This window comes from Doryrhamphus excisus, linkage group LG2 (genome assembly GCF_037039965.1).
Source record: "Doryrhamphus excisus strain RoL-2023G ecotype Guam linkage group LG2, RoL_Dexc_Guam_v1.1, whole genome shotgun sequence".
Lineage (NCBI taxonomy): Eukaryota > Metazoa > Chordata > Actinopteri > Syngnathiformes > Syngnathidae > Doryrhamphus > Doryrhamphus excisus.
The window spans coordinates 21,737,755-21,764,141 of NC_136358.1; the positions used below are offsets into that span (position 1 = coordinate 21,737,755).

General features: G+C 43.8%; 1 protein-coding gene across 1 annotated transcript; it reads right to left on the reverse strand.

Annotated features, from left to right (window-relative positions):
* Positions 1–7,454: 7,454 nt before the first annotated feature.
* LOC131109625 (synaptopodin 2-like protein) lies at positions 7,455–25,507 on the reverse strand. The gene is made up of 5 exons (XM_058061823.2): positions 24,421–25,507; positions 21,905–22,056; positions 21,549–21,821; positions 17,176–17,525; positions 7,455–10,713 (listed from the first exon to the last, which is right to left on the reverse strand). The coding sequence occupies exons 1-5, from the start codon at positions 24,520–24,522 to the stop codon at positions 8,180–8,182; spliced, it is 3,411 nt and encodes a 1,136-aa protein (XP_057917806.2). The 5' UTR covers positions 24,523–25,507; the 3' UTR covers positions 7,455–8,179.
* Positions 25,508–26,387: the final 880 nt, after the last annotated feature.

A 26,387-nucleotide genomic window follows, 5' to 3' on the forward strand; every position in this document is an offset into this window, starting at 1 on the left:
TCTTAATGATTTCATTTATTTAACAAACTTATATACAGTAAGTAAATCACCTATACACTTGCACAATTCAACATGTCTGAAAAGCAAGTCTATCATCCAATTTGTACTCAGTCATGGTCATTCAACTGAATATTCCTGTAGTTAGACTTTCTAAATACGGTTTTAACATTATTAGAGGCCTCTAGACATAAAATCAAACCTCCATAGTCAGTTTTACACTCCTAGAATTCTTTGTTTACATCACATTGCTCAGGGATCACTGCAGGCATACAAGAGACGGCCCCAGCTAGCATAGCAAGCTACCAAGCTAACTAGTTAACCTTTCCAATTTACTTATTCTAAACCTGAAGGGGTACTGCACTTTTTGGTGAATTTTCCCCATCATTCACAATCGTTATGTGAAACATGAACACATTTTTCTTTTTAATTTTTTGTGCATTATAACGCCAGGAAATGAGTTAATATGAGCTAGCTAACAATGGACGATTACAAAACCCTCTAAAACAAAAACTCTTACAATGTTTTATATACATGTACATGCTGTGAACATGTAATTTATTATCTTGCCCTATTTTGATGATTTAAAACATCCTTCTAAGGCTCCTTGATTTCAGAGAACCATGAATCGGTTGAGGCCTCCATAATGGAAATCTGTCTTCGGTGGACTGGCCACAGAGAGTCTACCACAAGCTCCATTATACAGCAAACTACCTGATGGTTTTCATAAAGTCTGAGTATTCTTCAACCGAATAACACGCTGAACAAATATGCCATAACTGACCTTGAAACTCTTGCAAACGACAGAGGCAAGTGGGAGACAGCTGTTAAGACTGGGTCTGCAAAGTTTGAATATGCTAAAGTTGAAGATCTGAACAAACGAGGAGCGTATACCAGCACAAGGTTGCTATCCACGCCATGAATGTCCAAGAGTCTTTCACTCTAGTCTTGGACTAGTGAGTCCTCTCAGAGCTCACTACTACAAGGGCCATTGAACAAAGCCTATGCTTCAAAACCTGAATCTGTTGCTCACGACACCATAGCTCAGATCTGTGACAGCTTCTGGTGGTGTTTATCGATTCCGGACTGACTACTTCCTGCAGACCTCCAGACTCAATCTTTCTAGGACCCCAGTTAAGTTGATTTTGAGACCGCTGCTTTAGATTATGATTTTGAATCTCTCAAAAACTCTCAAAATGGAGGTTCTCTGTATTGGCGTTACATCAACTTAATTATGAGCAAAACATTCAAAACTAACCCACTTTGGTTTCCTGACCCACAGTTGGGTCCCTAGAAGGTGCTCTCAAGTCCTTCTGGCACCACTTTCATGTTTATTTTTGTCTTTGAAAGCTGTAAACAAACAAAAACAAGTACATGCCATTGATCTGAGATCTGAACTGCACCTTAATCCTTCACCTGACCCCCTCGGTAGCACGGTGAAAAAAAAGCCACAGGAATTATGAGTTTAGCACGATGCCAAATAGCCTCAGATTATCGGATCCAAATATAGGTGAATAAATGGACGATTGGGAGTGAGGGAGTGAGGGAGTGAGGGAGTGAGTAGGAATTAAAAGGAAGGAGGGATACAGAGAGGGTGAAGAGTAAGCAGGCTTTATGTATTTTATCAACATTTCTGACTATTTGGGTGTTAAAAAGCACACAGCGCCAACTCCACTTTAAAATCAGCCGCTAAAGTTAGTCTTGGAGTCACCTGATACCAGTCATGGGTCAAAGGTTAGATTCTTTTTTTTCCTTCTCCTCTTGTGGCACTGGTTGCATTTCACAACAGCGAGCCCTTTGGTCGCCAGGGCATGTAGGCCAACTGTCCGTCCTCCTCGCTGGACTAAACTAGCGCTTCTCAAAGTTTTTTACACCTGAAATACAATGGGGAACATAACTCCGCCAGTTTGACCCAGTTTTTATACAGCATTTCATATTGCACTTAACAAACTGGTTGGTTTGCCCTTGACTGTATCATTCTATGAAATGTAGTTCCCAAGTAAGGCACTATGCTTTGTCAAGTCACTATCCGTGCATTTTTTTATTTAGTGCGATTGCAAACTAACATGCCATGGGGCCAACTTTTGAGTGTTGAGAAACTGAAAAACAGAAATTGCCATATTTCATGGTACTTTGTCATGAGATCCATATGGGCTGCAGATTGCCTGCACTCAGTAAACAAGGAGCTATTATCCGGAGGTCGTCGGGAGAGCTTGGAAGTGTGACCAATCACAGCGGAGAGGGCGTACCTAGAGGTCAGAAGCAGGAAGTCCAGGTAAATATGGACGATGTAGTAAGATTTCTGTGCTGTTATCGTGTTAGTTGCTCAATAGGATTCCACAAATCAATACATTCATTCATTCATTTTCTACCGCGACAAGGGTCGCAGGCATGCTGGAGCCTATCCCAGCTGTCTTCGGGCGTACACCCTGAACTGGTGGCCAGCCAATCACAGGGCACATATAGACAAACAACCATTCACACTAACATTCATACCTATGGATAATTTGTTGTTGACAATTAACCTAGCATGTTTTTGGAACGTGGGAGGAAGTGGGAGTACCCGGGGGAAACCCACGCATGCACGGGGAGAACATGCAAACTCCACACAGAGATGGCCGAGGGTGGAATTGAACTTAGGTCTCCCAGCTGTGTGGCCTGCGTGCTAACCATTCGACGCTGTGCAGCCAAATCAATACAGAGCACCAAAAATTTGCATAATACGTTCCGTAAAAATATATTCACACTGTAAAAAAATGCTGTAAATTTACAGCAGGATTTCAACAGTATTATGATGTTTTTTAAAAAATACAGTACGTTACAGAAAATCTGTTAAATGACACCCCATTTACTGTTTTTTTTAACAGAACTGTAATGTATTCCTAAAAACTCTACCATTAAATCATCTTAACTAACTGTATCTCACAGTATTTTTTTTGCATTCTGGGAAGTGCATCAACTGAGCTGCACATGTGAAGCTCGATACTGCCTTTCCTGATCCAATCATTTGGTGAGTAGCAATTTTATTTGACGCCTGCATGTTGCCAGTGAGTTCATGAAACTTTATGATACCCTTGTGTAAACATTTTACAGTCTATGTAAGTCATTTCAACAGTTGAATTAGGCTAATATTATGTAAGACTATAGTGCATGCAAATTGTTGTGTGTCACAGCTGAGATTCAAATGCAAGCTTATTATCAAGATAAGCATTGGATCACAAATTAAGTACTGAAGATTTGCTTTGCTGTAACTGTGATTGTTTATCCACCTTGCATTGTGCATCATCTCAATTTACTGTTCATTTGTATTTAGATTTTAAATTTCTCTGATATTGCAGATGCAGTAGATGACTTTACCACTGCCCAACTGATCATAGTAAGCAACATACATGCATGTTCATCACATGACACAATTGATCAGATATACAGAATATTATATAATATGGATTATATAATATGGATTGAATTCTACATTTTAGGTGAAATGGCAGGACGTATTCAGCGCTGATGGTCAGCCTTGAGGGACACATTATATGTGAGAAGATTCAGCCCACGTTCTTGACGGGGCTTGCTGCCTTATTTTCCACCTTCTACACATTTAATCTCCAGTACCAAGAAGAGCCTGCATGCCTTAGATACTTTAATTAAATAGAACCTGAATTTTTCTTATGTTTTCGATCCTACATCTATACGTTTTCTGCCTTTTCCTGTGTTATTAATCTGATTAAGTTCAACAATTTGATTTTTATAAACTAATTAACACAATCATTTTTCAGGGGTTTCGCTGGAATAAACCCGTAGAGAGACACCAAGACTGTACGAGGCAAAGTTGTATCCAAGAAAACTGGCAAAGTCACAACCAAAAAGAGTATAACAGTCAACCCACGTGTCCACTCTGCTAAGGAGACTCATGGATTTTGAAACGGACTTAATTTGAGATGGTGAGATTACTCGATCCCATTAATATGTTTGTCAAAACACCAGTTTGTCTCAATCTTCTAATTCTCTCTCCCTCTTCCTCTCAATGTTACTAACTTTTTTCCTTCATCTCTCTCTCTTACATAGTAGTCTGAACCCCTCTTTTCTTCTCGCTCTCTGATATTTTTTTTATTCTCAGTCATTCTTTTACTCATGACATCTCTTTTTCTTACACCTTGTATTCTATGGAAGACCAAAACTGCCAAAATAATAAATAAATAAAAGTGGAAATAAAAACAAAAATGAAAAAAAAGAAAAAATTAAATACAAAAAATAAATATAAATGAAATAAAAACAAAAATATATATTTTTTAATTTTTGAATCTTGTTTTTTATTTTTGTATTTATTTTTGCTTTTATTTAATTATTTATATATGTATATATTTTTTTATTTTTGTTTTTATTTCCATTTATATTTATTTTTTTGTATTTAATTTTTTGATATTTTTTTCATTTTTGTTTTTATTTTCACTTGTATTTATTTATTTATTTATTATTTTGGCAGTTTTGGTCCTCAGAAATGCAGAAGGAAAAACTATTCAAATGAGGGGGCGGTCCTAAGTGTGTCTTGGGTTGAACTGTTCGCCTATTGGTTGATCGACATGTGAGTGCGAAAATCGACTAGGTATGCCTGCAAACAGCCACAGCAAGAGGAAGTATACAGGGAGAAAAGTATACATTTACCGGGACAATAATGGCGGGGTCCACCAGGAAGTCGGTGTCCGAGCTTCTCAGGGACGCTGCCAATCGTTTGGATGATTTGGAACGTGGTAAGTATGAAACAGCTGATGTGTTACGCTTTTACTTAATTCCAGTTCAGGTGTGTTGACTCTTTCTTTACTTTCTGCTTTCACAAGCTTCAACTTCGGACGAATCGGACGAGAGTGGTGTGGTGACTGAGAATAAAAAAAAATATCAGAGAGCGAGAAGAAAAGAGGGGTTCAGACTACTATGTAAGAGAGAGAGATGAAGGAAAAAAGTTAGTAACATTGAGAGGAAGAGGGAGAGAGAATTAGAAGATTGAGACAAACTGGTGTTTTGACAAACATATTAATGGGATCGAGTAATCTCACCATCTCAAATTAAGTCCGTTTCAAAATCCATGAGTCTCCTTAGCAGAGTGGACACGTGGGTTGACTGTTATACTCTTTTTGGTTGTGACTTTGCCAGTTTTCTTGGATACAACTTTGCCTCGTACAGTCTTGGTGTCTCTCTACGGGTTTATTCCAGCGAAACCCCTGAAAAATGATTGTGTTAATTAGTTTATAAAAATCAAATTGTTGAACTTAATCAGATTAATAACACAGGAAAAGGCAGAAAACGTATAGATGTAGGATCGAAAACATAAGAAAAATTCAGGTTCTATTTAATTAAAGTATCTAAGGCATGCAGGCTCTTCTTGGTACTGGAGATTAAATGTGTAGAAGGTGGAAAATAAGGCAGCAAGCCCCGTCAAGAACGTGGGCTGAATCTTCTCACATATAATGTGTCCCTCAAGGCTGACCATCAGCGCTGAATACGTCCTGCCATTTCACCTAAAATGTAGAATTTAATCCATCATGAATATTCTGTATATCTGATCAATTGTGTCATGTGATGAACATGCATGTATGTTGCTTACTATGATCAGTTGGGCAGTGGTAAAGTCATCTACTGCATCTACAATATCAGAGAAATTTATCAAAAATCTATCTAGGTATGCCTGCAAACAGCCACAGCAAGAGGAAGTCACCACACCACTCTCGTCCGATTCGTCCGAAGTTGAAGCTTGTGAAAGCAGAAAGTAAAGAAAGAGTCAACACACCTGAACTGGAATTAAGTAAAAGCGTAACACATCAGCTGTTTCATACTTACCACGTTCCAAATCATCCAAACGATTGGCAGCGTCCCTGAGAAGCTCGGACACCGACTTCCTGGTGGACCCCGCCATTATTGTCCCGGTAAATGTATACTTTTCTCCCTGTATACTTCCTCTTGCTGTGGCTGTTTGCAGGCATACCTAGTCGATTTTCGCACTCACATGTCGATCAACCAATAGGCGAACAGTTCAACCCAAGACACACTTAGGACCGCCCCCTCATTTGAATAGTTTTTCCTTCTGCATTTCTATGAGGACCAAAACTGCCAAAATAATAAATAAATAAATAAATAAAAGTGAAAATAAAAACAAAAATGAAAAAAAATTAAATACAAAAAATAAATATAAATGGAAATAAAAACAAAAATAAAAAATATATATACATAAATAAATAAATAAATAAAAGCAAAAATAAATACAAAAATAAACAAGATTCAAAAATTAAAAAATATATATATTTTGTTTTTATTTTCATTTATATTTATTTTTTGGTATTTCATTTTTGGATTTTTTTTTTTCATTTTTGTTTTTATTTCCACTTTTATTTATTTATTTATTATTTTGGCAGTTTTGGTCCTCCATAGTATTCATTCTACTATTTGCTCTGTTATTGTGTTCTGTTTCTGAAACTACACATAAACGGTTTGAATGTTTCATGTTTCATTTTTTTCATTAAGATAGGATCATTCATTAAGATAATTTAACATTCTTTGTTTTATTTTTACAACTGATATGCCTTTAAGGCTGGATAATACAGTATATTCAATACAGTATAAAGTTGATCAAGTCAATATTTTTGATCCAAGTCAAGTCAGCAGTTTAAAACGGATTTGTTCTGCATGTTTTCAAGTTTTGAACTTTACATTAAAAAAAGTGCAATAACAAGCTGTGTAGTTTTTTCTCTTACACTGTAATCACGGATTGAAAAATCAATTATCTTTTTCATTCACAAAGGACATTTTATTATGGTTTGCTTTATGTGCATGTAGCCAGGTTGAAACAGAGATTTTGTGAAACCTACAACCAGTCTATTAACATGTTTTCTTAACAAAAGTGCCTTTAATTGTATGTAATCATATGACTGTTTATGTCTTAATTAATTTACATTTTCCAAATAGTTTATTAAAATGTATAAATAATACAAACGAAATAGTCATTTAATTGTAAAATACTGTGAAGTAATTTTAAAACCAGTTCATACTGTATTTTTCATGAACAGTACAAAACAGTAAATTTCAGTGACAGTAAAAAGATGTTAATTTTTGGCAATCCTGCTGCCAGTTGTTTACTGTTTTTTTACTGTTTTTTTTCTAACAGTGCACATTAGAGGCGTCAGTGCAGCATTGTGTATCCCCCAGCTCTATCGGTCCGTTGCTCATTTTACATCTATCTATGGCTGTTTGTCAGATATTATGTCAAGCAAGCTGCAGCTTCTGCATGAACACACCTCCCCCATGTGGTAAAAATGAGAAAAACATGTTCGTGATTGGCATTGATGTGAATTGAATCTGAGATTTCCAAATAACCATATAATAAAATACGGTAAAAGATTGGAAAATGAATGAAAGGAAGACCAGGAAGTGTGAAAGTGGGCGATGACGTGGGTGACACCAGAAGAAAAGGAATGACAGCTGAGGTGAGTCAATTCTATTTTTATTTGGCCACCATGTCTCTGTGGAATAGAAATCACAGCCAAGGGAGGGAGGGGGGGGGGGGTATACTTGCCTCCTGTCCCATGTGGACACATTAGGTTTTTTGGGTGTGATATTACGAAAAACAAACAACCACTATATTCAGTAACATAAAAAAACCCACTAAAACGCAACGGGGTTATATAGTTTGCAAACTGAATTGTACTAATATTGTTTTAACAATATTTCCATCGCTTCACAGATCCAAAACTAAATCAGTCTATTCGACATACTCTATACATTCTGATTTCAGTGTCTTTGTTCCCTGCCTTTAAAAATCTGCTTTTCTAATCCTGTCGCCTTTCTCGAGTTCTCTGAGGTACCTTTCCTTTGCTAAACCAGCAAAACAACCTAAACAACCTTTACACCAGAACCAATGAGGATCAAACAGTAATCAACAGAGTGATCGATTCGTTGATCAGGTTCTTGTCATTGATTGAATCTAACCTAATCTTGAATAACAACATTTAAGGGCTACTTGGGAAATCCGACCAGAACTTCCACTCACAAATCGAGTGGGGGGGAAAGTCACAGTTGATGCACTACTGTGCTGATGGGGATTTCATACAACTTAATGTCAAACAATTCAAGCTATCCCTTTAACAAACTCAAATGTGTTTAGAACTAAAGTGTAGTGCTATGTTATGGGTCCAGGTCAGAATGGGTTAGCTTGCCTGGCAGATCCAGGGCACCACACGCAGGGCTGCAAGCCCAGACTAGAGGTGCTGAACCTGGGCCTGGGCACCCTACTAAATTGGCTGCCGGTGGACGTCTGCTGCATTGTACCGGAGGAACCAAGAGGACTCAGATCCGGTGCACTTTTAAACTGCCCATTGGCTTGTTGTTTCTGAGGCTGGGAGCCCTGAAGGGGGAAGCACAAGGGGCACCGGACTGGGTGTGGCGCTGAGGCAAAAGTGGGAAGCTGGGGGAGGGGGGCTGTAGGCACAGGGGGCAGGAGAGGGGACAAGGGTCCAGGGGACCACCGAGGTTGATAAGGTGTGGTGGGTGTATAAGCTTGACAGGGGGTAGTTTGCAGCGGAGGGGATGCCATGTCTGAGCGGCACATTGGTTCCCCGAGGGTGGTGGCCGATCGAGGTTGGATGAGCTTTAGTGTGGGGGCTGTGGCTATCGGAGGGGGTGTGGAGAAGCGCTTCACTTCATACACTTGCGTAGTTTTCTGAGGGCTACCTGGCTGATGATTGGAGGCACCCTGCGGAGTCACGCCTCCATAGCTGAACAGAAATGAGTTGAGCTGGTAGGGCTGGTGGTTCATGATGTCCACTTCCTTGTTGAAGGCTTTCTTCCCTTTGGGTCCAGGCGGACCAATCTTTGTCGCCTCTGCCTTCTTCTGGGCTTTAAGGGGACATGAAGGTGAGAGGAGGGGGTTGTAACTAATGGGCGGGGGGGCCCGGATGTTTGAGGAGTACTTCCACGTGGACGGGAGAGAAGGTGTGGGTGAAGGCTCCCTGGTCTGGGAAGGGGAGAATGGTGCTGCAGACACAGGGGAGCTTTGTTCAACAACGTATCGATCCATGCGGTTCTGGCGGCGAGCAAACATCTGACTCCCCTTCCCTGCCAGTTGAGTTGCCTGAGGGGTATGTGGTTTTGGAGCTACAGGAGGTGGCCTGGGTCCCCGTTGAGCTTGCATGAAGTTACAAGCCTCGGCCCCCAGCCTCAACCAGTCCTCCTCGGGCCCGGACTCATGACCAACCTCAGCACCGATTGCAGCACCAGGATCTGCACCGACTGTTCTCCCAAAGGAGTCATCCATGTTCTGCACCATGGCCATCAAGGCGGGGTTAGGGGACACATCTTTGCTCTGGATGGCGCTGAACATTGGCTTTTTGTTGCTTCTTTGTCTCGCATCATGAAGGATGCCAGTGCGACCGTCCGGGACAGAGGTCCGCTGTTCCCAAGTGGAGGCCAAGCCAGAGGCTTGAGGAGGTGGTGCAGTGGCAATGGCAGCATGGGGACCTTGGGATGGTACTGCAGGGACGCAGGGATGAGCAGGTGCAGCTGGAGAAAGCTGTGTGGGAGGAGGAGACATGGGAACTTGCACCTGGGAGATAGGAGGAACAGAAATTCCAGGGGAGGGAGGTTGATAAAAGGTAGGGGGTGAGTGAAATGCCTGTGGAGGTGAGAAGGATTGAGTGGCTGATGGATAGGTTTGGGAACCTTGAGGATCAATGGGGGAAAGAGGGTTGAAGTGTAAAGCTTGAACCAAGGCGTGAGGGGGAAATGGATTGGAAGGAGGTGAAGACAACAAGGTGGGGGATAAGAGACCAGGTGAGCTGATGGAGGAGGTGGCACTGTTATTCCGAGCTGGAATGTAAAGGGAGGTGCTGGACACCGCCCTCTTGGCATCCAGCGGGGTGGTCATCATGATGACGGCCTCCGCCGGTTTGCTCACTGGGGTGGTGGAGGATGGTCTGGGCTGGGGAGGGCGAAACATCACAGACGTGACAGATGAGCGAGAAGGGGTGGGGCCAGGAGTGAAGGGTCGGGCGGTGCGATTGAGAGTTGAGGCAGTAGTATTTAAACTGGCATTCAAGCGAGGATCAGAGCAAGGACTTGGACTGAGATTGGTGCATTGGCCATTTTGTTTTGTAGGGAAGATTAAAGGGGGTGACCTTAGCGTAACACTAGCCCTACTTATGGCGACTGCCCCCTCGTTGTGAAGAATTGGTGCAGACATTTGGTAAGATGGCAGGGCTGGTTGCTTCATGCTCTCCAACTCCATTACATCCAAGCTTGGGAATTGATTGACAGGTGCCTCTAGCGTTTGACTGTGGTCGTGTGGGCTATCAAATCCCTGGCTGTGATTGGCAGTTGTAGGAGTGGTGGGTGGGCAAGCGGCGCTTCTCCTGTCCAGCAGGTCTAAGTAACCACTGTCCCATGTGGGGTCAAACGAAGCTGAGAAGCCCTCCTCGTCAACCTCAGAGCTTTGGATGGAGCTCCCACCTTCCTCCTCCGTCTCCCCCTCGGTGGTCTCCCCTCCCCTGTCCTCCTCCTCAGCCTTGCCGAAGCAGGTCAGTGTGTACTTCTTGGCCCTCTGCCGCCGCTTCTTGAACATCAGCACCCCTTTGGAGTTTGGGTTGGGAGCATTGGTCAACAGGGAGGCGATAGAGCGGCATTTCGAACGAGCTTCTTTCACCTGCTTCTCCACCAGACTAGGGCCACGCTGCAGCTCTGTGGGATGGAGGAGAAACCCAAATAAGCGTCATGATGCAGGTTAGAACAATATAGAGCCTGACCAGACTGACTATATTCTTGGCAGTGACAGTGAGGATGGAGTTATGCATTTAGGCCCTGCCCACACAGAAACGTTCCTGTATTTTTAATTTTTTGGGGGGATGAAAAATTTTAGCGTCCAAATTAGTAAACAGTTGCAATCAGGTGGGAATGGATCACTGTGTGAAAACAATGTAAACAGACAGAACAGAACCACGTGACACACCAAGCTATAGAAGAAGAAAGAACGCATACGTATAATTCCGTCCTCTTCCGGTTTCCAAGGCTCATATAAACTTATGACTTGTTCCAGTCATTTTGGAGAAAAAGACAACAAAATATTAGGAGACTGTGGACTGCGGTGAGTCATGTCCGTTGAAATATTCAGCTATTATGTTGGCTTGTTATCAAAGTTCACTTCTGGTCATGTGACCGCAATGGGGTGGCAACAGATGGGTGATGTCATTGTTTCGGAAAAACGCTGGTTCAGCCGTCTGTCCATCATAATGACAAGAAAGCGTTTTAAGACTTTCCCACTCTGGAAGCAGTAGTCAAAAATTACTGTTTGGAGTTGTTTTCAGAACAAAAAAAAAATCAGTAAAACTCAATTATTTTAATTTTTTTTTATTCATTCATTCATTTTCTACCGCTTATCTTCACGAGGGTTGCAGGGGTGCTGGAACCTATCTCAGCTGTCTTCGGGCACGAAGCGAGGTACACCCTGGACTGGTGGCCAGCCAACCATTCCCACTCACATTCATACCTATGGACAATTTGGAGTCGCCAATTAACCTAGCATGTTTTTGGAATGTGGGAGGAAACCGGACTACCCGGAGAAACCCATGCATGCACGTGGAGAACATGCAAACTCGTAGCTGTGAGGGTGAGACTGAACCCAAGTCTTGTAGCTGCGAGACTCGAACGCCGTGCAGCCCAGTAAAACTCAGTTATTTTAATTGCTTTTTAATTTATCCTAATTTGATCTAATTCTAGCCCGTAAATGGCAGCTGTAACACAAATTGTATAGCTAGCAGTTCAATGCAAAAATCAGCAAAGAGACAGCTCGGAGTTAGTTGGGACATTTTTATGCCAAGGTACCACTGTATAACAATAACTGCACTGCCCTAGTCTCTGGCAGGCCATGTAATCCGCGACAGTAGATACAAATAACTTTGGTCTTGCTACTAGAGCCATCTGCCAGGGCTTTGAAGCTAACTTTACCAATCTAAATACTCTTTTCTTTCTCAGTTTCCAATCAATATTTGTTCCAGTTACCGTGCTTCAATCAAACTAAAATCAAAGTAAAATTTGTCAACATTAAATCAAAATGAGTAGCTGTATCTATTTTATGTTTATTGTTTAATTTCATGTATCTTTTAAGGGCAAAACAAAATGTGCAGCTCCAAATAGAGTGGAAACTTCAATAAATAATGGTAAAGGTAATGGTTAATTTCATTTGAACATGCATCAGATTACAATTGAGTGAAGTGAGATCACATAATCAGTTCCCAGTTGCACATGTCCAAAAGGAGTAGGAAGAAGCAAAGCTTATTAAATCCTACCCCTCCATCTGGTACTTTTACAATCAGTAACTGTTACATTTGTACACGTCCTGCCTTTCTAATATAATCTTATATCTATTATAACATAAGTTGTTTTTATTTATTTTATTATTTTGTATTTTTATTTATTTTTGTCACATACTGAAGTAGGAGGTAATATGAGCATCCAATGCCATAATGGGTACCATAGTAAGTGTCAATATAGTGATATAATATAAAGCACATCATGACTGGTTCAAGACTCTTCATCCTTGTATTTAGCAAACATCAACTGCTTGTATTGTTTCTTGAATTGGCTCATCGTTGTGCATTGTTTGAGGTCCTTACTCAATCCATTCCATAGTTTGATTCCACATACTGAAATGCTATGGCTTTTTAACGTTGTCCTAGCATATAAATGATTCAAATTTAGTTCTTCCCTGAGATCATATTTCGCCAATAATAATACTATTAACCGGTTCCTTGACAGAATCAACAGTAATAACTTTTAATCGAGCTTAACTATTCAGAATTCTTCATTTGAAAAACAAATCAAACTTTTTACATCAGTCCTGCCAGTGAGTCTTACCTTTGTTCCGGCTTGTGTGTCCACTTGCTGAGTGAGATGTTGGATCCCTCATCATTCTACACTAACTTCGCTTAAACATGTGTGTGTGTGTGTGTGTTTTAACACCCCCCCACACCCCCACACCCCTGGGTCCCTCCTACACTACACAGACACATCCTTACCCCGTCTTTCATTTAGTGTATGACTCACTGCTGCTTGCTACTTCTTCCCTCAGTAGTTAAAAACCTTTGTCTCAATGTGGCAACCCCAAACCAACCAATGATGTCAACTCACTATTCCTGTCTGTCTGACGGGCATTCAACACCTGTCTGGTCTCTGTCTCACACACACACACACACACACACACACACACACACAAGGAGATCCCCTCACTAAGAAATATTTAGAGGGCAGTGTAATTTAGTGTATATGACTATTGATAATATGTAAAACGTGTTTGTATGGCCCTTTTTTGTATTTTGTACTTTTGAACATTTATTACTTTTTTTTTTTTTTTGTCCCGTCCAGCCATTGGGGCAGATAGTATTGTTGATCTAAATGCCCTTACATGCTAAACAGATTTGCTCTGTGTCAGGAAAGGAGAGACAAAAACAGCAGCAACAAGAATTCCCATAACAACAACAGTGACAAACAGAACAGTTAAATGTCAATGATGGCTAAGGGTCACAATGGAGATGATATCAGTGAAATGAAACAGTCCAACTTTCCAGTAGCAATAGTAACAATAAAGACATGAACCATGATAGTAAACACAATTACAGCCATACTATTACAGTAATTAAAATCTCACTGCTTGACATCATTTTTACTGAAATGATAGCATACCAATAGCATATAGACATCAGGGATAAGATGGTAGATTGTGTAGAGAAGCACCCATATGCTGTGCGCGTCCATATGGAGGTGTGTACTTCTGTGTATACATTCATATATGTGTGCATAAGTATGCTCGTGTATGTGAATTCGAGTGTGTGAATGTGTAATTGTCACTGAGAATGACAAAAGGAGAAGGACTGCCTTCTACCACCCAGCAAACCCCGCCCCACGCAGCCAGGTCAAGACCCCACCGCCAGAGATCCTCCGGCAATGTGGGTGTGGGCAAAGCCAGGGCCGACTTCCCAAGACCCGCCCCCGAAGCATCTCCCCAAAGAGACCAGCAAGAGGCCATGGAGGAGAAATCCCAACCGGCAACAGGGCGCCAGCAGGCCGGAGGAGAGCCGCACCCCCGAGACCAACGGGAGACTATACCCCACTAGGGCAGAAGGGCATCGAGGGCCACACACCTGCGGGCACAAGGGCACCCCCGCCAACCGTCCACGGCCGGAGGCGCCGCCCCCCACACACCCCCAGGAAGCAGAACCCGGCCCTCCCCAGGTAACCCCAGGCCTGACCACTGATATAGGACCCCCCCGGCCAGGACAGAAGAGGCCCGGGCACACTGCCCCATGGAGGACCGGGCGGCAGAGATGGAACGCCCTGCGCCAGACCCCCGCAGAGCCCCCTGCCCCATATATCTATATAGCCATACACACACACACATATATATATATATACGTATAATTATAATAAAACAAATAATTATTTATTTAAGTATTTAAAACAATAAATACATAAAATCAGCTCAGACACACGCGCACACCCCATCCACTCAATATGCACACACGCAAGCACACACTGTGGACGTCCCCGGGTGGGGCGTCCGGGGCGTCACAGGGCGGGGGACCCAGGGGTCCCAAGAGATAGCACCCCCCAGACCCCCCCTGGACCACGGCGTCCGGGCTATGACAGTGTGGCAGACAAAGGAGCGGGCGAGGGGAGGAGGCCCACACATGAGCAAGCGGAGGGGGCGTGCAGGCGAGTAGTAAGGCGCTCCACCACGCGGGCCGACACCCGCCGGGCAGCTCACCCCCGTGAGGGAGAGCCATAGCTCCAAGTCATGGGGAGGCCAAGCACCAGAGCCAAGGAGTCAAGACCAGCGCAAGGCCACCGACGGACCTCACCATCCACCGGGAGGCCCGGCCCGACCCCCCCCAGAACCAGCAGGGACAGGGACAGCGATGCAGCAGAGCATAGGACCAGTGGCAGCAGACACCCAAACACCCGGGAGAGCACCGTCCCCCCAGCAGGCCCCACTCCGAGGAGCATGCCCCCCATCCCCACACGCCACCCAGGCCCCCGTCCCCATGAGCAAGATCAGGCCCCCTCCCAACACGCAGCCCGGTCCCTGCAGCAGCCACCACAGTGCAGCAACCCCAAGCCACCACCGTAGACTTCAAGCCACCAGCAGCGCGGACCCCCACTGCCTGGAGGCCGGCGAACGCCCCCTCAAGGGGGTCGTTGGTGCCCGCGACCCAGGACAGACCGAGGGAGGTAGCGCCAACCATGACCCTAGGGAAAGCCCCGGCATCAGTTGGTTCCAGCGGGACCCCCAGGAAGGCTACGCAGACCAGACCAAAATATCCTGCAGCCCAGGGCACCCCGAGCGAGCCGCCAAGCCCCAGCAGCCAGCGGACCAATCGCGGGGGTAGGCAGAAGGCTCTCCGGTCCAGCCCGCTACGCCTGTGTGTGGAATGATGGTAATGTGTAGATTGTGCAATTAAAAATAGGCCTGCCCCCATAGGGCTGACCTATGTGTGTGGTGTATGTGTATGGAGGGAAGCTGAGCAATGGTGGGTCCCATGCCTGCCCAGATCCCCCCCAGAACTTACTTTTCAGTAGTGTCTCCTCCTGAGTTACTTACAACCTTATGCGGTGGGGGGGTTTGTGTCCCAATGAGCCGAGGAGCTAAGTTGTCAGGGGGTCTTTTCTGTCCCTGATAGGGCCACCCACCCCCGTTCCCTGTTCCTGTTTCCCTTGCCTGGGTGTGGGTCTGGAGCCAGACCTGGAGGTGCGACATGATAGCTAGCGTCTGGTGGCTGGGCCTACACCATCGGACCCAGCCAGCCACAGTCCAAAGAGGCAACATGGGCCCACCCCCCTCATTGGAGGGGCCAAATTGTTTGGGTGCAGAGTGAGCTGGATGGTAGTCAAATGTGGTGACCTTGGCGGTACAAGCATCGATTCTCGGTACATGCAATGTCACCTCTCTGGTGGGGAGACAGGGAAGAGCTGGTGTGCAAGGTGGAGAGGTTCCAGCTAGATTTTGTTGTTCTCACCTCGATGCACAGCAACGGGGCTGAGAGGGACTGGACTTTATTTCGTGCCAGCAGTGAGATGCGATAGGCAGAAGTGCCCCCCCCCCGTTAACCCGGTGAACGGAAGGGTAGTTCGCCTTTGGGTGTGGGGACGGGTTGTGACAGCAAACAGCAGTTTGAGGGAAGGATGCAATGCAAGATTGATAGGTGTAGCATCTGCAGTAATGCTGCAGATGTCCATTTACTGTTCTATTGTGACCGAAAGGACAAGATCGCGGGGATCTCTATAGGGTGGCTGGGCTCTCCCTTAGGGAGAAGGTGAGAAACACTGTCACAGACTCTGAGTAGAACCGTTGCTACTCCACATTGAGAGGCGCCCGATGAGGTGCCTCGGGAATCTGATCAGGTTACCTGGAACACCTCAGGATTCGCCAGGAGGAGCTGGAAAAAGTAGCCAGCGAAAGGGAAGACGGAAGTCCTGGCTTCCTTGCTAAGGCTGTTGCCATCGCGTCCCAACTTCAAATAAGATGGATGAATGGACGCTTACTTATGTTTATTATTTTTCCATCCCTTGTTCACTTTAATGGATAAGCAGCATAGAAAATGGATGGGTGGATATTCCCTTTAATGTGACTTCATGCAACCCCTATAGATGATAATAATGACTGTATTGGCCTGCTCATAACTCATCGCTGCTGCCACTCCACACACACACACACACGCATTCACACTGCAAACTCTATAGCTCTGTATGTGTGTGGAACATGAGAAAGGGCAGGTCTCTGAGCTATTTTTTTCCCATAGTTAAGCTCTTACCTACGTCATTAGGACATATATTTGACAAATTACACATGTATCTGTTATTAGAACATACCTATAGCACTACTAAATAGTAATAAAGTAAGTAGTTTATTTAAGCACTCACATACAATATGATATACAGTATAGCTTACTGTGCACTCATGCAGCCTCTATATACATTCAGTGGCATACATGGCTTCAATACCAGTAACTCACCCTGTCACTGTAATAAGCATACACATACAGAACACTAGGAGCGTGGCATGATGCTGCAGTGACAGGAATTAACCACACAAAACTGACAAAACTTAATACTATCTGGGTATTTTGAAATATTTTATAAACAAATACTCACTGGCTTGTCGTGCTTTGTCCATGTAGGTGGTGGAGAGCTCCTCGCACACAGGCCCCTGCTGGGGTCCCACCATGGGCACCAGATGACACCCAGCAGACTCCAGCATTAGGGCCTCCTTGGCCCGCTCCGGAGACACCAAAGGCGGGCATACGGCCATCCCGGCGCAGCCCCCCGTGTCCTGGAAGCCGCTGTCTCCTTCCCCCTCGGCCTCCGTCAAAGCCTGATCATGCATCTGGGTGAGGCTGCGGGATGGGGTCCAGTCCATCTGGTTGGGCTGGCAGACGAAGTCACCTGGAACATCCCACTGGGCCTGCACTGGGAGTACTGCTGCATCGTTGGCACTCTCATATCTTGAAGACCAGTAGCAAAACTTATTGTTTATCTTTAGTGTTATTATGGGCTTGCTCAGCATGCAAACCCCATAGACTGCTGCTGTGCAGTATTGTATTGTATTGTTTGTATTGTTATTGCTGTTTAGTTATTATTATTCTGTATATGTTAATCTTCCCATTTTTGTGCACGTAATGCGGCCAAAACCGCAAGAAGGACCCCCACCTGTTACACCGCTGGAAACGTGGCGCTCAGGACTACAGCGGTATTTAGTTTTTGGAACATTTTGTGTAACCATGGCAACGCTATTAACCAAAAAGTTCAAAAATGGGCCACTAGATTAGGTACACCCTGTTCTATTTTTAGAACAGCACATGGCAGAGAAAAACTGAGAATTTACAGACTTTTCACAGCCTTGTAGCTCAGCCATACGGCCACGTAGAAACGTGATTAACGGCTCATTTTTTAGATAAACTTCTCAACTCTCTCTGTGGCTAATTAGTTTTTTTCGTTGGATGTTTAGTTTTCGCTCTATCTTCGTCAGAAGGAGGTGTGCGCAGGGCCATCGTCTCCCACTCTGACTTCCACTCTGGCAGGGGAGGCGAAAAGATAACTTTTTTGTTTTGCAAACAACTCCTCTTCCTGGCCACACTGTTTTAGCTTGATTTATTTTGGTGAAAACGTAGGAATCTCCGTCCCCTTTCCAAACATGTCACTCTTATGTCTGAGAGATGTACGGTTTTCCTTCTGTGGCGCATAGAAGCGACTAAAGTCTACAATTTCTCCCATTCACTCCCATGTTAAAGACGCCGTCTTTTCTTTCTCCAAATCTTTAATTTTCTATGTTTTCGACTCGTCCTCTTGCGGTCGTTTCTCAACCGATATGCAAAACGAACAGATCTATGCAAAGCCCCGACCCTCGGGCCGCTCACGGTCATCTTGTGGTGTCGATATCTCAAATCGTTTGGCCGTAAGAAGCTTCTGTTCGACATGAGCGATTCAGCCTTTTCAGTCCTTTGTGCTGATTCACTGTCATGGCCACCATCTCCTCCTCCTTACAGCCCCTCCCTTCAAAAACCACCGTGTGTCGACATGTGCGATTACAATGATTCCCTTCCCAGCTGATACCATACAGCTCATGTATTGTGTAGATTTTAAAAGTTTGATTTTTCTAATTATGCACAGTGACTCCAGGCACCTCAAAGACCAGAGTATCAAAATATCAACATTTTTAGAGAATCCATGATATAGCATTAAGCTGTGTTATCATCATGTCAGGAATCAATAGTTCAGTATCGACCCGCATGTCACTCACTCTCTGCTCTTTAGTACTCCATGACAAGGTGAGTGCTGCTTCGAATTGGAAAACAACACATGACATGTACAGACACCACAGCAGTGCCTGGCAACTTTCATGACTTGATGGTATGTTGCTAGGTAATAGCATGCTAATTGCTAGCATGTTAGCATTTATGCTAATTTACTCATGTCTAAAGGCAAATACACACATAGCATGATGTGGGGACATTGTGGGACTGCTTTAAGACTTGAAGCTGTCTTGCTAGGTGCTATTATGGTAGCCGTTAGCATGTTAGCATTTAAGCAAATTTACTCATGTCTAATGGCAAATGCACACATGGCATGATGCAGGGAGGTTATAGGACAACATTGGCAATTTCTAAACTTGAGGCCCTCTTGCTAGGTGCTAGCATGGTAGCCGTTAGCATGTTAGCATTTAAGCTAATTTACTCATGTCTAAAGGCAAATACACACATGGAATGATGCGGGGAGGTTAAAGGACAACCTTGGCACTTTCTAAACTTGAGGGCCTCTTGCTAGGTGCTAGCATGTAGCCGTTAGCATGTTAGCATTTAAGCTAATTTACTCATGTCTAAAGGCAAATATACACATGGCATAATGCATGGAGGTTATAGGACAACCTTGGCACTTTCTAAACTTGAGGCTCTCTTGCTAGGTGCTATCATGATGACTGTTAGCATGTTAGCATTTTAACTAATTTACTCATGTCTAAAGGCAAATATACACATGGTATGATGTGGGGACCCCAAACTTTTCGAGACCTGAGGCTGTCTTGCTAGGTGCTAGCATGGTAGCCGTTAACATGTTAACATTTAAGCTAATTTACTTATGTCTAAAGGCAAATACACACAAGGCATCATGCAGGGAGGTTATAGGACAACCTTGGCAGTTTCTAAACTTGAGGCCCTCTTGTTGGGTGCTAGCATGGTAGCCGTTAGCATGTTAACATTCAAGCTAATTTACTCATGTCTAAATGCAACTACACACATGTCATGATGTGGGGACACTGTGGGACTGCTTTAAGACTTTTGGGACTTGATGCTATCTTGTTAGGTGCTATCATGGTAGCCGTTAGCATGTTAGCATTTAAGCTAATTTACTCATGTCTAAAGGCAAATACACACATGGCATGATGTGGGGAGGTTATAGGACAACCTTGGCAATTTCTAAACTTGAGGCCCTCTTGCTAGGTGCTAGCATGGTAGCCGTCAGCATGTTAGCATTTAAGCTAATTTACTCATGTCTAAAGGCAAATACACACATAGCATGACTTTCTAAACTTGAGGCTCTCTTGCTAGGTGATAGCAAGATGACTGTTAGCATGTTAGCATTTTAGCTATTTTGCTTATATCTAAAGGCAAATACATGCATGCCATGATGTTAGGGAGGTTATAAAACAACCTTGGCACTTTCTAACCTTGAGGCTTTCTTGCTGGGTGCTAGCATGATGACTGTTAGCATTTTAGCATTTAAGCTAATTTACTCATGTCTTAAGGCAAATACACACATAGTATGATGTGGGGGCACTATGAGACTGCCCCAAAGTTTTCGGGACCGGAGGCTGTCTTGCTAGGTGCTATCATGGTAGCCGTTAGTATATTAGCATTTAAACTAATTTACTCATGTCTACCGGCAAATACACACATGGCATGATGTAGGGAGGTTATAGGACAACCTTGGAACTTTCTAAACTTGAGGCTCTCTTGCTAGGTGCTAGCATGATGACTGTTAGCATTTTAGCTAATTTACTCATGTCTAAAGGCAAATACACACATGGTATGATGTGGGGACACTATCGGACTCCCTGGACACTTTTGGGACTTGAGGCTGTCTTGCTAGGTGCTAGCATGATGACTGTTAGCATGTTAGTAATTTAGCTAATTTACTCATGCCTAAAGGCAACTACACACATGGCATGATGTGGGGACACTATGGGGCTGCCCCAAACTTTTCGGGACCTGAGGCTGTGTTGCTTGGTGCTAGCATGGTAGCCGTTAGCATGTTAGCATTTATGCTAATTTACTAATGTCTAAAGGCAAATAAACACATGGCATGATGTAGGGACACTATGGGACTGCATCAACCTCTTCGGTACTTGAGGCCTTCTTGCTAGGTGCTAGCATGGTAGCTATTGGCACACCAGGCCTGAGGCTCACAGCACAGGTGGCAAGCCCATCAAAATTTCCACGGGAATTTTCTAGTTATTAATGAAATCCAACTCCTTGAAACTGCTTATGCTAATTCACAAGATGAGAACAACCTGAGTACCCTAAGAAAAGTCAAATTAGATTTGAAAGCTATTGGCATTGGATGAGTGGTTAGCACACAGGCCTCACAGCTAGCAGACCCGAGTTAAATTCCACCCTCGGCCATCACTGTGTGGAGTTTGCATGTTCTCCCCGTGCATGCGCGGGTTTTCTGAGGGTACTCCGGTTTCCTCCCACATTCCAAAAACATGCTAGGTTAAGTGGCGACTCCAAATTGTCCATAGGTATGAATGTGAGTGTGAATGGTTGTTAGTCTATATGTGCCCTGTGATTGGCTGGCTAGGGTGTACCCCGCCTCTCGCCTGAAGACAGTTGGGATAGGCTCCAGCACCCCCCACGACCCTCGTGAGGATAAGTGGTAGAAAATGAATGAATGAATGAATGTCTGCAACAAGTCTATGTCTAAGTCTGCAACAAATGTCTATTGTAGCATTAAGTGGCACTAATCTCCCTTACCCGCTCATTTCAGATGTCTCATCGTCATGGTGGTTGTCAGACCGACCAGGTGAGCGGGCATGAGGAGGCGTACGTTGCTGGCGGCCGAGCGTGTGCGACTGCGTGTCAGCGTCACTGTCCGTCTCGCCGTAGTAGGCCTCGCTGTCCGGAGGAGAGGTGATGCCACTGGGCTCAGTGGAGGGGGAGAGGATGGAGGACAAGGAGGAAACAGCACAGAGGTGGGGAGGTGAGGAGCGACCAGAGTATGAGGAGGAGTGAAATGCAGCAGGAGTCCTGAACACAGGAAGTACACAATGAACGAAGTGCTGTCGATGAAAAAAAAAATTTAGAAGACATGGCGATACTGTGGTTGTCACCTTTTCACCCTTAGGTGAAGAATAGCGCTCTGTCCATCAATGAGGCTCATGGCCTGAGCATGACTGAGCTCTGCGCACATCTGGTTGCCAATGGCAACCAGCTCATCATGCTCCTTCAGTCCGGCTCTGCAGGCTGTGCTGCGCCGGCGTACCTGCAAGTAAGCAACAATCAACAACAATGTGCTGCCCTCACAAGGAAAATATCTGTACAGTATATAGTTTTTTTTTATTACTGTACCTCGTTACTGTTGTGGAAAAAAATTCTATAATCCTAAGTAGGATAGAGAATGCCTGAAATAAATACATAACTCTGGCAGTTTTTATTACCTTTGCAAAACAAAGGGGTCAGACAACACACAGTATGCATGGCGGTCTGTAGGTGTCTGGCCAAGAGTGGTCTCTTGGCGGGAACTTTTATACTCCATAGCATGCAAATGAATTACATTACAATAGAAAGGAGACATTCTTGTCACTCCCCGATGCCGCCGTCATGTATGGGGTTAGCCTACACACCCAACCTTCTGGCACGGTTTGTCACACCCATGCGAGATAACCTCCTAGGGTCAACCATTTGGTGGTACCTCCTGATCTCCCCTGTCCCGTGAAGGGGGAGCTTTGATCAAAGAATGACCTCCTCTGACACTGTCCCTAACCCCAGGTTACAGATAGCCTCCTGCTGTGCCACCATCCTTGAAGGGACAGCAGGATGTGCTCGGATGCAAACGTTGAAGCTCTACAAAAGGCCGTAAAGTAATTCACACAATGTGTAACCTATGTTATACCTGTGAAATATAAATTTTCCCATCACATTACTTACTACAAAGAGATATTAAAGTTATATATAAAGATAATTAATATACACCTTTGCGCTATGTTAAAATGTCAGCTGGAGGTCACTGAGATGACATCACTGGATTTTTTTGGAAGTCTGAATATGTGAGCGCGCTGCCTATTAATCCTCACACGTTAAACACGCATCTTATCAAATAGTAGATATATGGATAATGTGTTTCCTACATATTGGATTGTATGTATGTAAGATTGGCTTTGATCAGTAATAATCTCACACATGCAAAGACACCTGAACCTTTCCATTGGTGGACCAAGAAGTCCATCTAACGGCATGCAACACATGTGAGCATAATGAAAGAGGGTGTTTGAACAGCTGCCTGGACCAAACGGGAGGGGGGGGGGTGTCATGTCTGTCATTCACCATATGTTATCCACATATCCAAAAATAAATACTTGCAGGAATGTCAAGCACATTCCAAGACAGAGATATGTGTGTATTGTAACACAACACAGAAGAACGTTCACCAATGATGCTGCTTGATAATCTATCTTGCTGTTTTTCCACCGGCACATACAAGCTCCTCTTAAAGAGGTTATTCTTATCCTGCGCTCTGCACTTCATTCCCACCCAGGCTTATCTGAGGTATGCACACACACACACACACCAACAGAAGGATGCACACACTTGTACATCATGAGTGTTGCATCACACTGTGATTGAGAAGTTCCAGAGTAGCAGCCACAAGCAACCTTAAAGACCCAAAGAGAGAAACTGCATTGCATATTTACATTTTGCACTATTGGATCTTAAAGAGGTTCGAAATAGAGCTTAAAAATTCAAAAGGATTATTTGGGAGTGAGCCCTTCTCAGAGGGCTGAAGTTATTGTGTGTAGCTGCTCTATAGGAGTCCACAACAAAAAAATAGCATAATAGGTTTGTTTGCAATAAATTGCTTACTCAAAAGGTTTTATGTATAACTCTTATTGAATTCTTATTGAATTCTGTAGCCCTACTTACAACCTCCTTAAGATCCAACACTGCAAAATGTTCATTCTTACCAGAGAACATTCTCCTTTTTTGAGGCCTTTCAATTGTCAACAGCATAAAATCTGAATCACTAAAGGCCAAACATTGAATATGTGTTGCTGCACTGAAATGAAACCTGAGCCGGGATCCAACAGAGACATGTGTTCATGTTTTGTGACCCATAAACCTCAAAAAAATCTCTGCAGGCACACTGAGCATCATTTAATAGAATGCTATGACATCCATTTGATACATCCTTATTAGAACGTCTAGAGAAAGAGCACAATGGCGTCTAATAAGTGGACACTGGTTGCGGCCAAATGAGCCACTGTGTGTATGGCTGAAATTACAAAAGTAGACACGTGACACAATCAGGATGCATACAAAGCTGAAAAGTGTGGGAAAGAGGCCTGAACAAACCCTGGCAGCCATTTTTAATTCAAAAAATTCAACAAAAAATTCTGTATACCGAGTGATACCGAGTGATACTGGTTGGGAACGCCTGCTCTAACTGGTTACAGTGGTGGTTAAAGGTTATACTGTATGGTCACACAGCTTTGTTTAAGTAAAGGATTACTTTCAGTAACTTCCCAGTCATTCATCTATTTAAAGCGGGCTATCCACAAAAGACATTCACCATAGCAATAGAGTCAATAGCATGATGCTGGTATATGTAGTAATTATTAATTCATCCCACCTTTGCCACCTGTAGAGGTTTCTGCTGCTCCTTTCCTCCCTGAAGTCTGAAGCCCCACGGGGACCCCCCTGACAGAGAGACCACAATCTCCTCGGCCACCATTCTTGCTCAAGGTCTGCCAAGTGACGGTAGAAAGTTCCTCACTTCCTCTCACTCAATTTGAGAATATTTAACACCACCCATAAAAACAGGATAAGGCGGGCAGGGACGCTGCTGGCTTTCATTTGAGGGCAGAGGTCTGTGTGTGTTCCTCTATTCAACACATGTTGCAGGGAGGGGATGCTTGCCGATACACCATCCGAAAATAACCGCCATAGACCGTGACTCCCTCTTAAACAGGGGCTCAGGCAGGCAGGGCAAGGGGCGTGGGTCTGTCCAACAGCCAGCTCTTTGCCTCCATTTTACCCAAAGCATGTCAAAATTAGCAGCAGGGGAAAGTTGGGGAGGGAAGGTAATTGTCAATATTGGTTTCCTGTTTTGTCTGTCCTAAGAAATAACATTAGGTACACCTAACGTAATCCACACAGCTATATTATGAAAATGTATAAGTTGGGTTATCCCAAGAAGAGATTCAATCTTTAGTGAAGTAATTGTCTGGAAGATGTCAAAAAGCTCAGTGCTGGACTTCAGTCCATTCCATGACAAGAACCCTCAAACTAGGAAGCGCCTATTCTGTAATGCTGTTCTGCAGTCTCACCCACGCAGGGGTTGTATCTGTTGCCTATGTGGGTCTACATTGACGAGTCTCTCTCTCCTCAACCACCTTAATCCACTGTGCCGGGGAGAAAACATCTCAGGTGAGATCTCCTCGCCATGCCAGTAACGTTGGAAGCCATCTGAACTGTCAAGGTTACAGTTTTTCTCATCAGAGAATAAAACATTTTTCCACCGTTCAGTGCCCCATGTTTGATTCCACCTGGCAAAGTCTAAATGAGCAGTTTTGTGGCGTTGAAGGAGTCTTAAACTTTTGATCAGGTGAAAAACAGTTTGACAGAGGAATGACAAGTGAGGATCAAATTTGATCAGGTGATGATCATGTCTCATTCCTAAACAGCGCATTCTATGGCAACCTGAATTCCATTTTACAAAACAAGTGTTTAAATTTATTAATATATCACAACTCCTTACAGGTTAACTGGCAACTACACAACAAAAACTTTTGTAATCCAACCAAAAAGACAGGACAAAGTCATCACTCTTTTTTACGTGATGTCCCTGAACATATCTCACGTGGCCAACATGGCTGCTGCTGCACAAAGTGCACCATGCTATGCTAAATGATGCCTAACATTTAGCATTAGCAAATTAGCGACAATTGGAACAAAATCATTACAGTTATATACAATAATACCTGTAATAAATATAGTTTGATGGAGTAATACCTGTAACAAATAGAGTTTGACAGAGTAATGGCAGGTGAGCGTCGACTTGTGTCACGGGATAATCTACTGTAAATTGCACGTTAATCATTTCAAGTTAGTTCAATAAACAAAGCGCATTCAGCCTGTAACTTCATGCCAAAGTGCAGTATGGGCTAATATCAATTAGCTAACGCGTTCAAATGCACATCACATTGTAATGACAAGATATACACAAACAGTAAACATCAAACCACGAAATATCACGGACCGTGTAAAATCCACAGTTCTGGATAGTTTCGACGGCAGCTTGCACATGTCACCATTCACCAGTAACAGGCGCTGTTGCAACACTTCTGCCATACTTTAACACAGCACATTTATACTCAATCTATCTATCCATCCATCCATCAATCCATGCATCCGTGTTCAATACCGCTTATCCTTATTCGGCTGATTTCGGGCGAGAGGCGGGATACACCCTGGGCTGGTCGCCAGCCAATCACAGGGCACACAGACAAACAACCATTCACACTCACATTCATTCCATTGACAATTTGGAGTCGCCAATGAACCTAATATGCATGTTTTTGGAATGTGGGAGGAAAC

Coding starts and splice junctions, on each gene's coding strand:
- LOC131109625 (XM_058061823.2), bottom strand. CDS start 24,522: ATGGTGGCCGAGGAGATTGTGGTCTCTCTGTCAGGGGGGTCCCCGTGG. Junction 21,822..21,904: donor CTTCACCTAAGGGTGAAAAG/GTGACAACCACA, acceptor TCCTGTGTTCAG/GACTCCTGCTGCATTTCACT. Junction 10,714..17,175: donor GGACAAAGCACGACAAGCCA/GTGAGTATTTGT, acceptor TCCATCCCACAG/AGCTGCAGCGTGGCCCTAGT.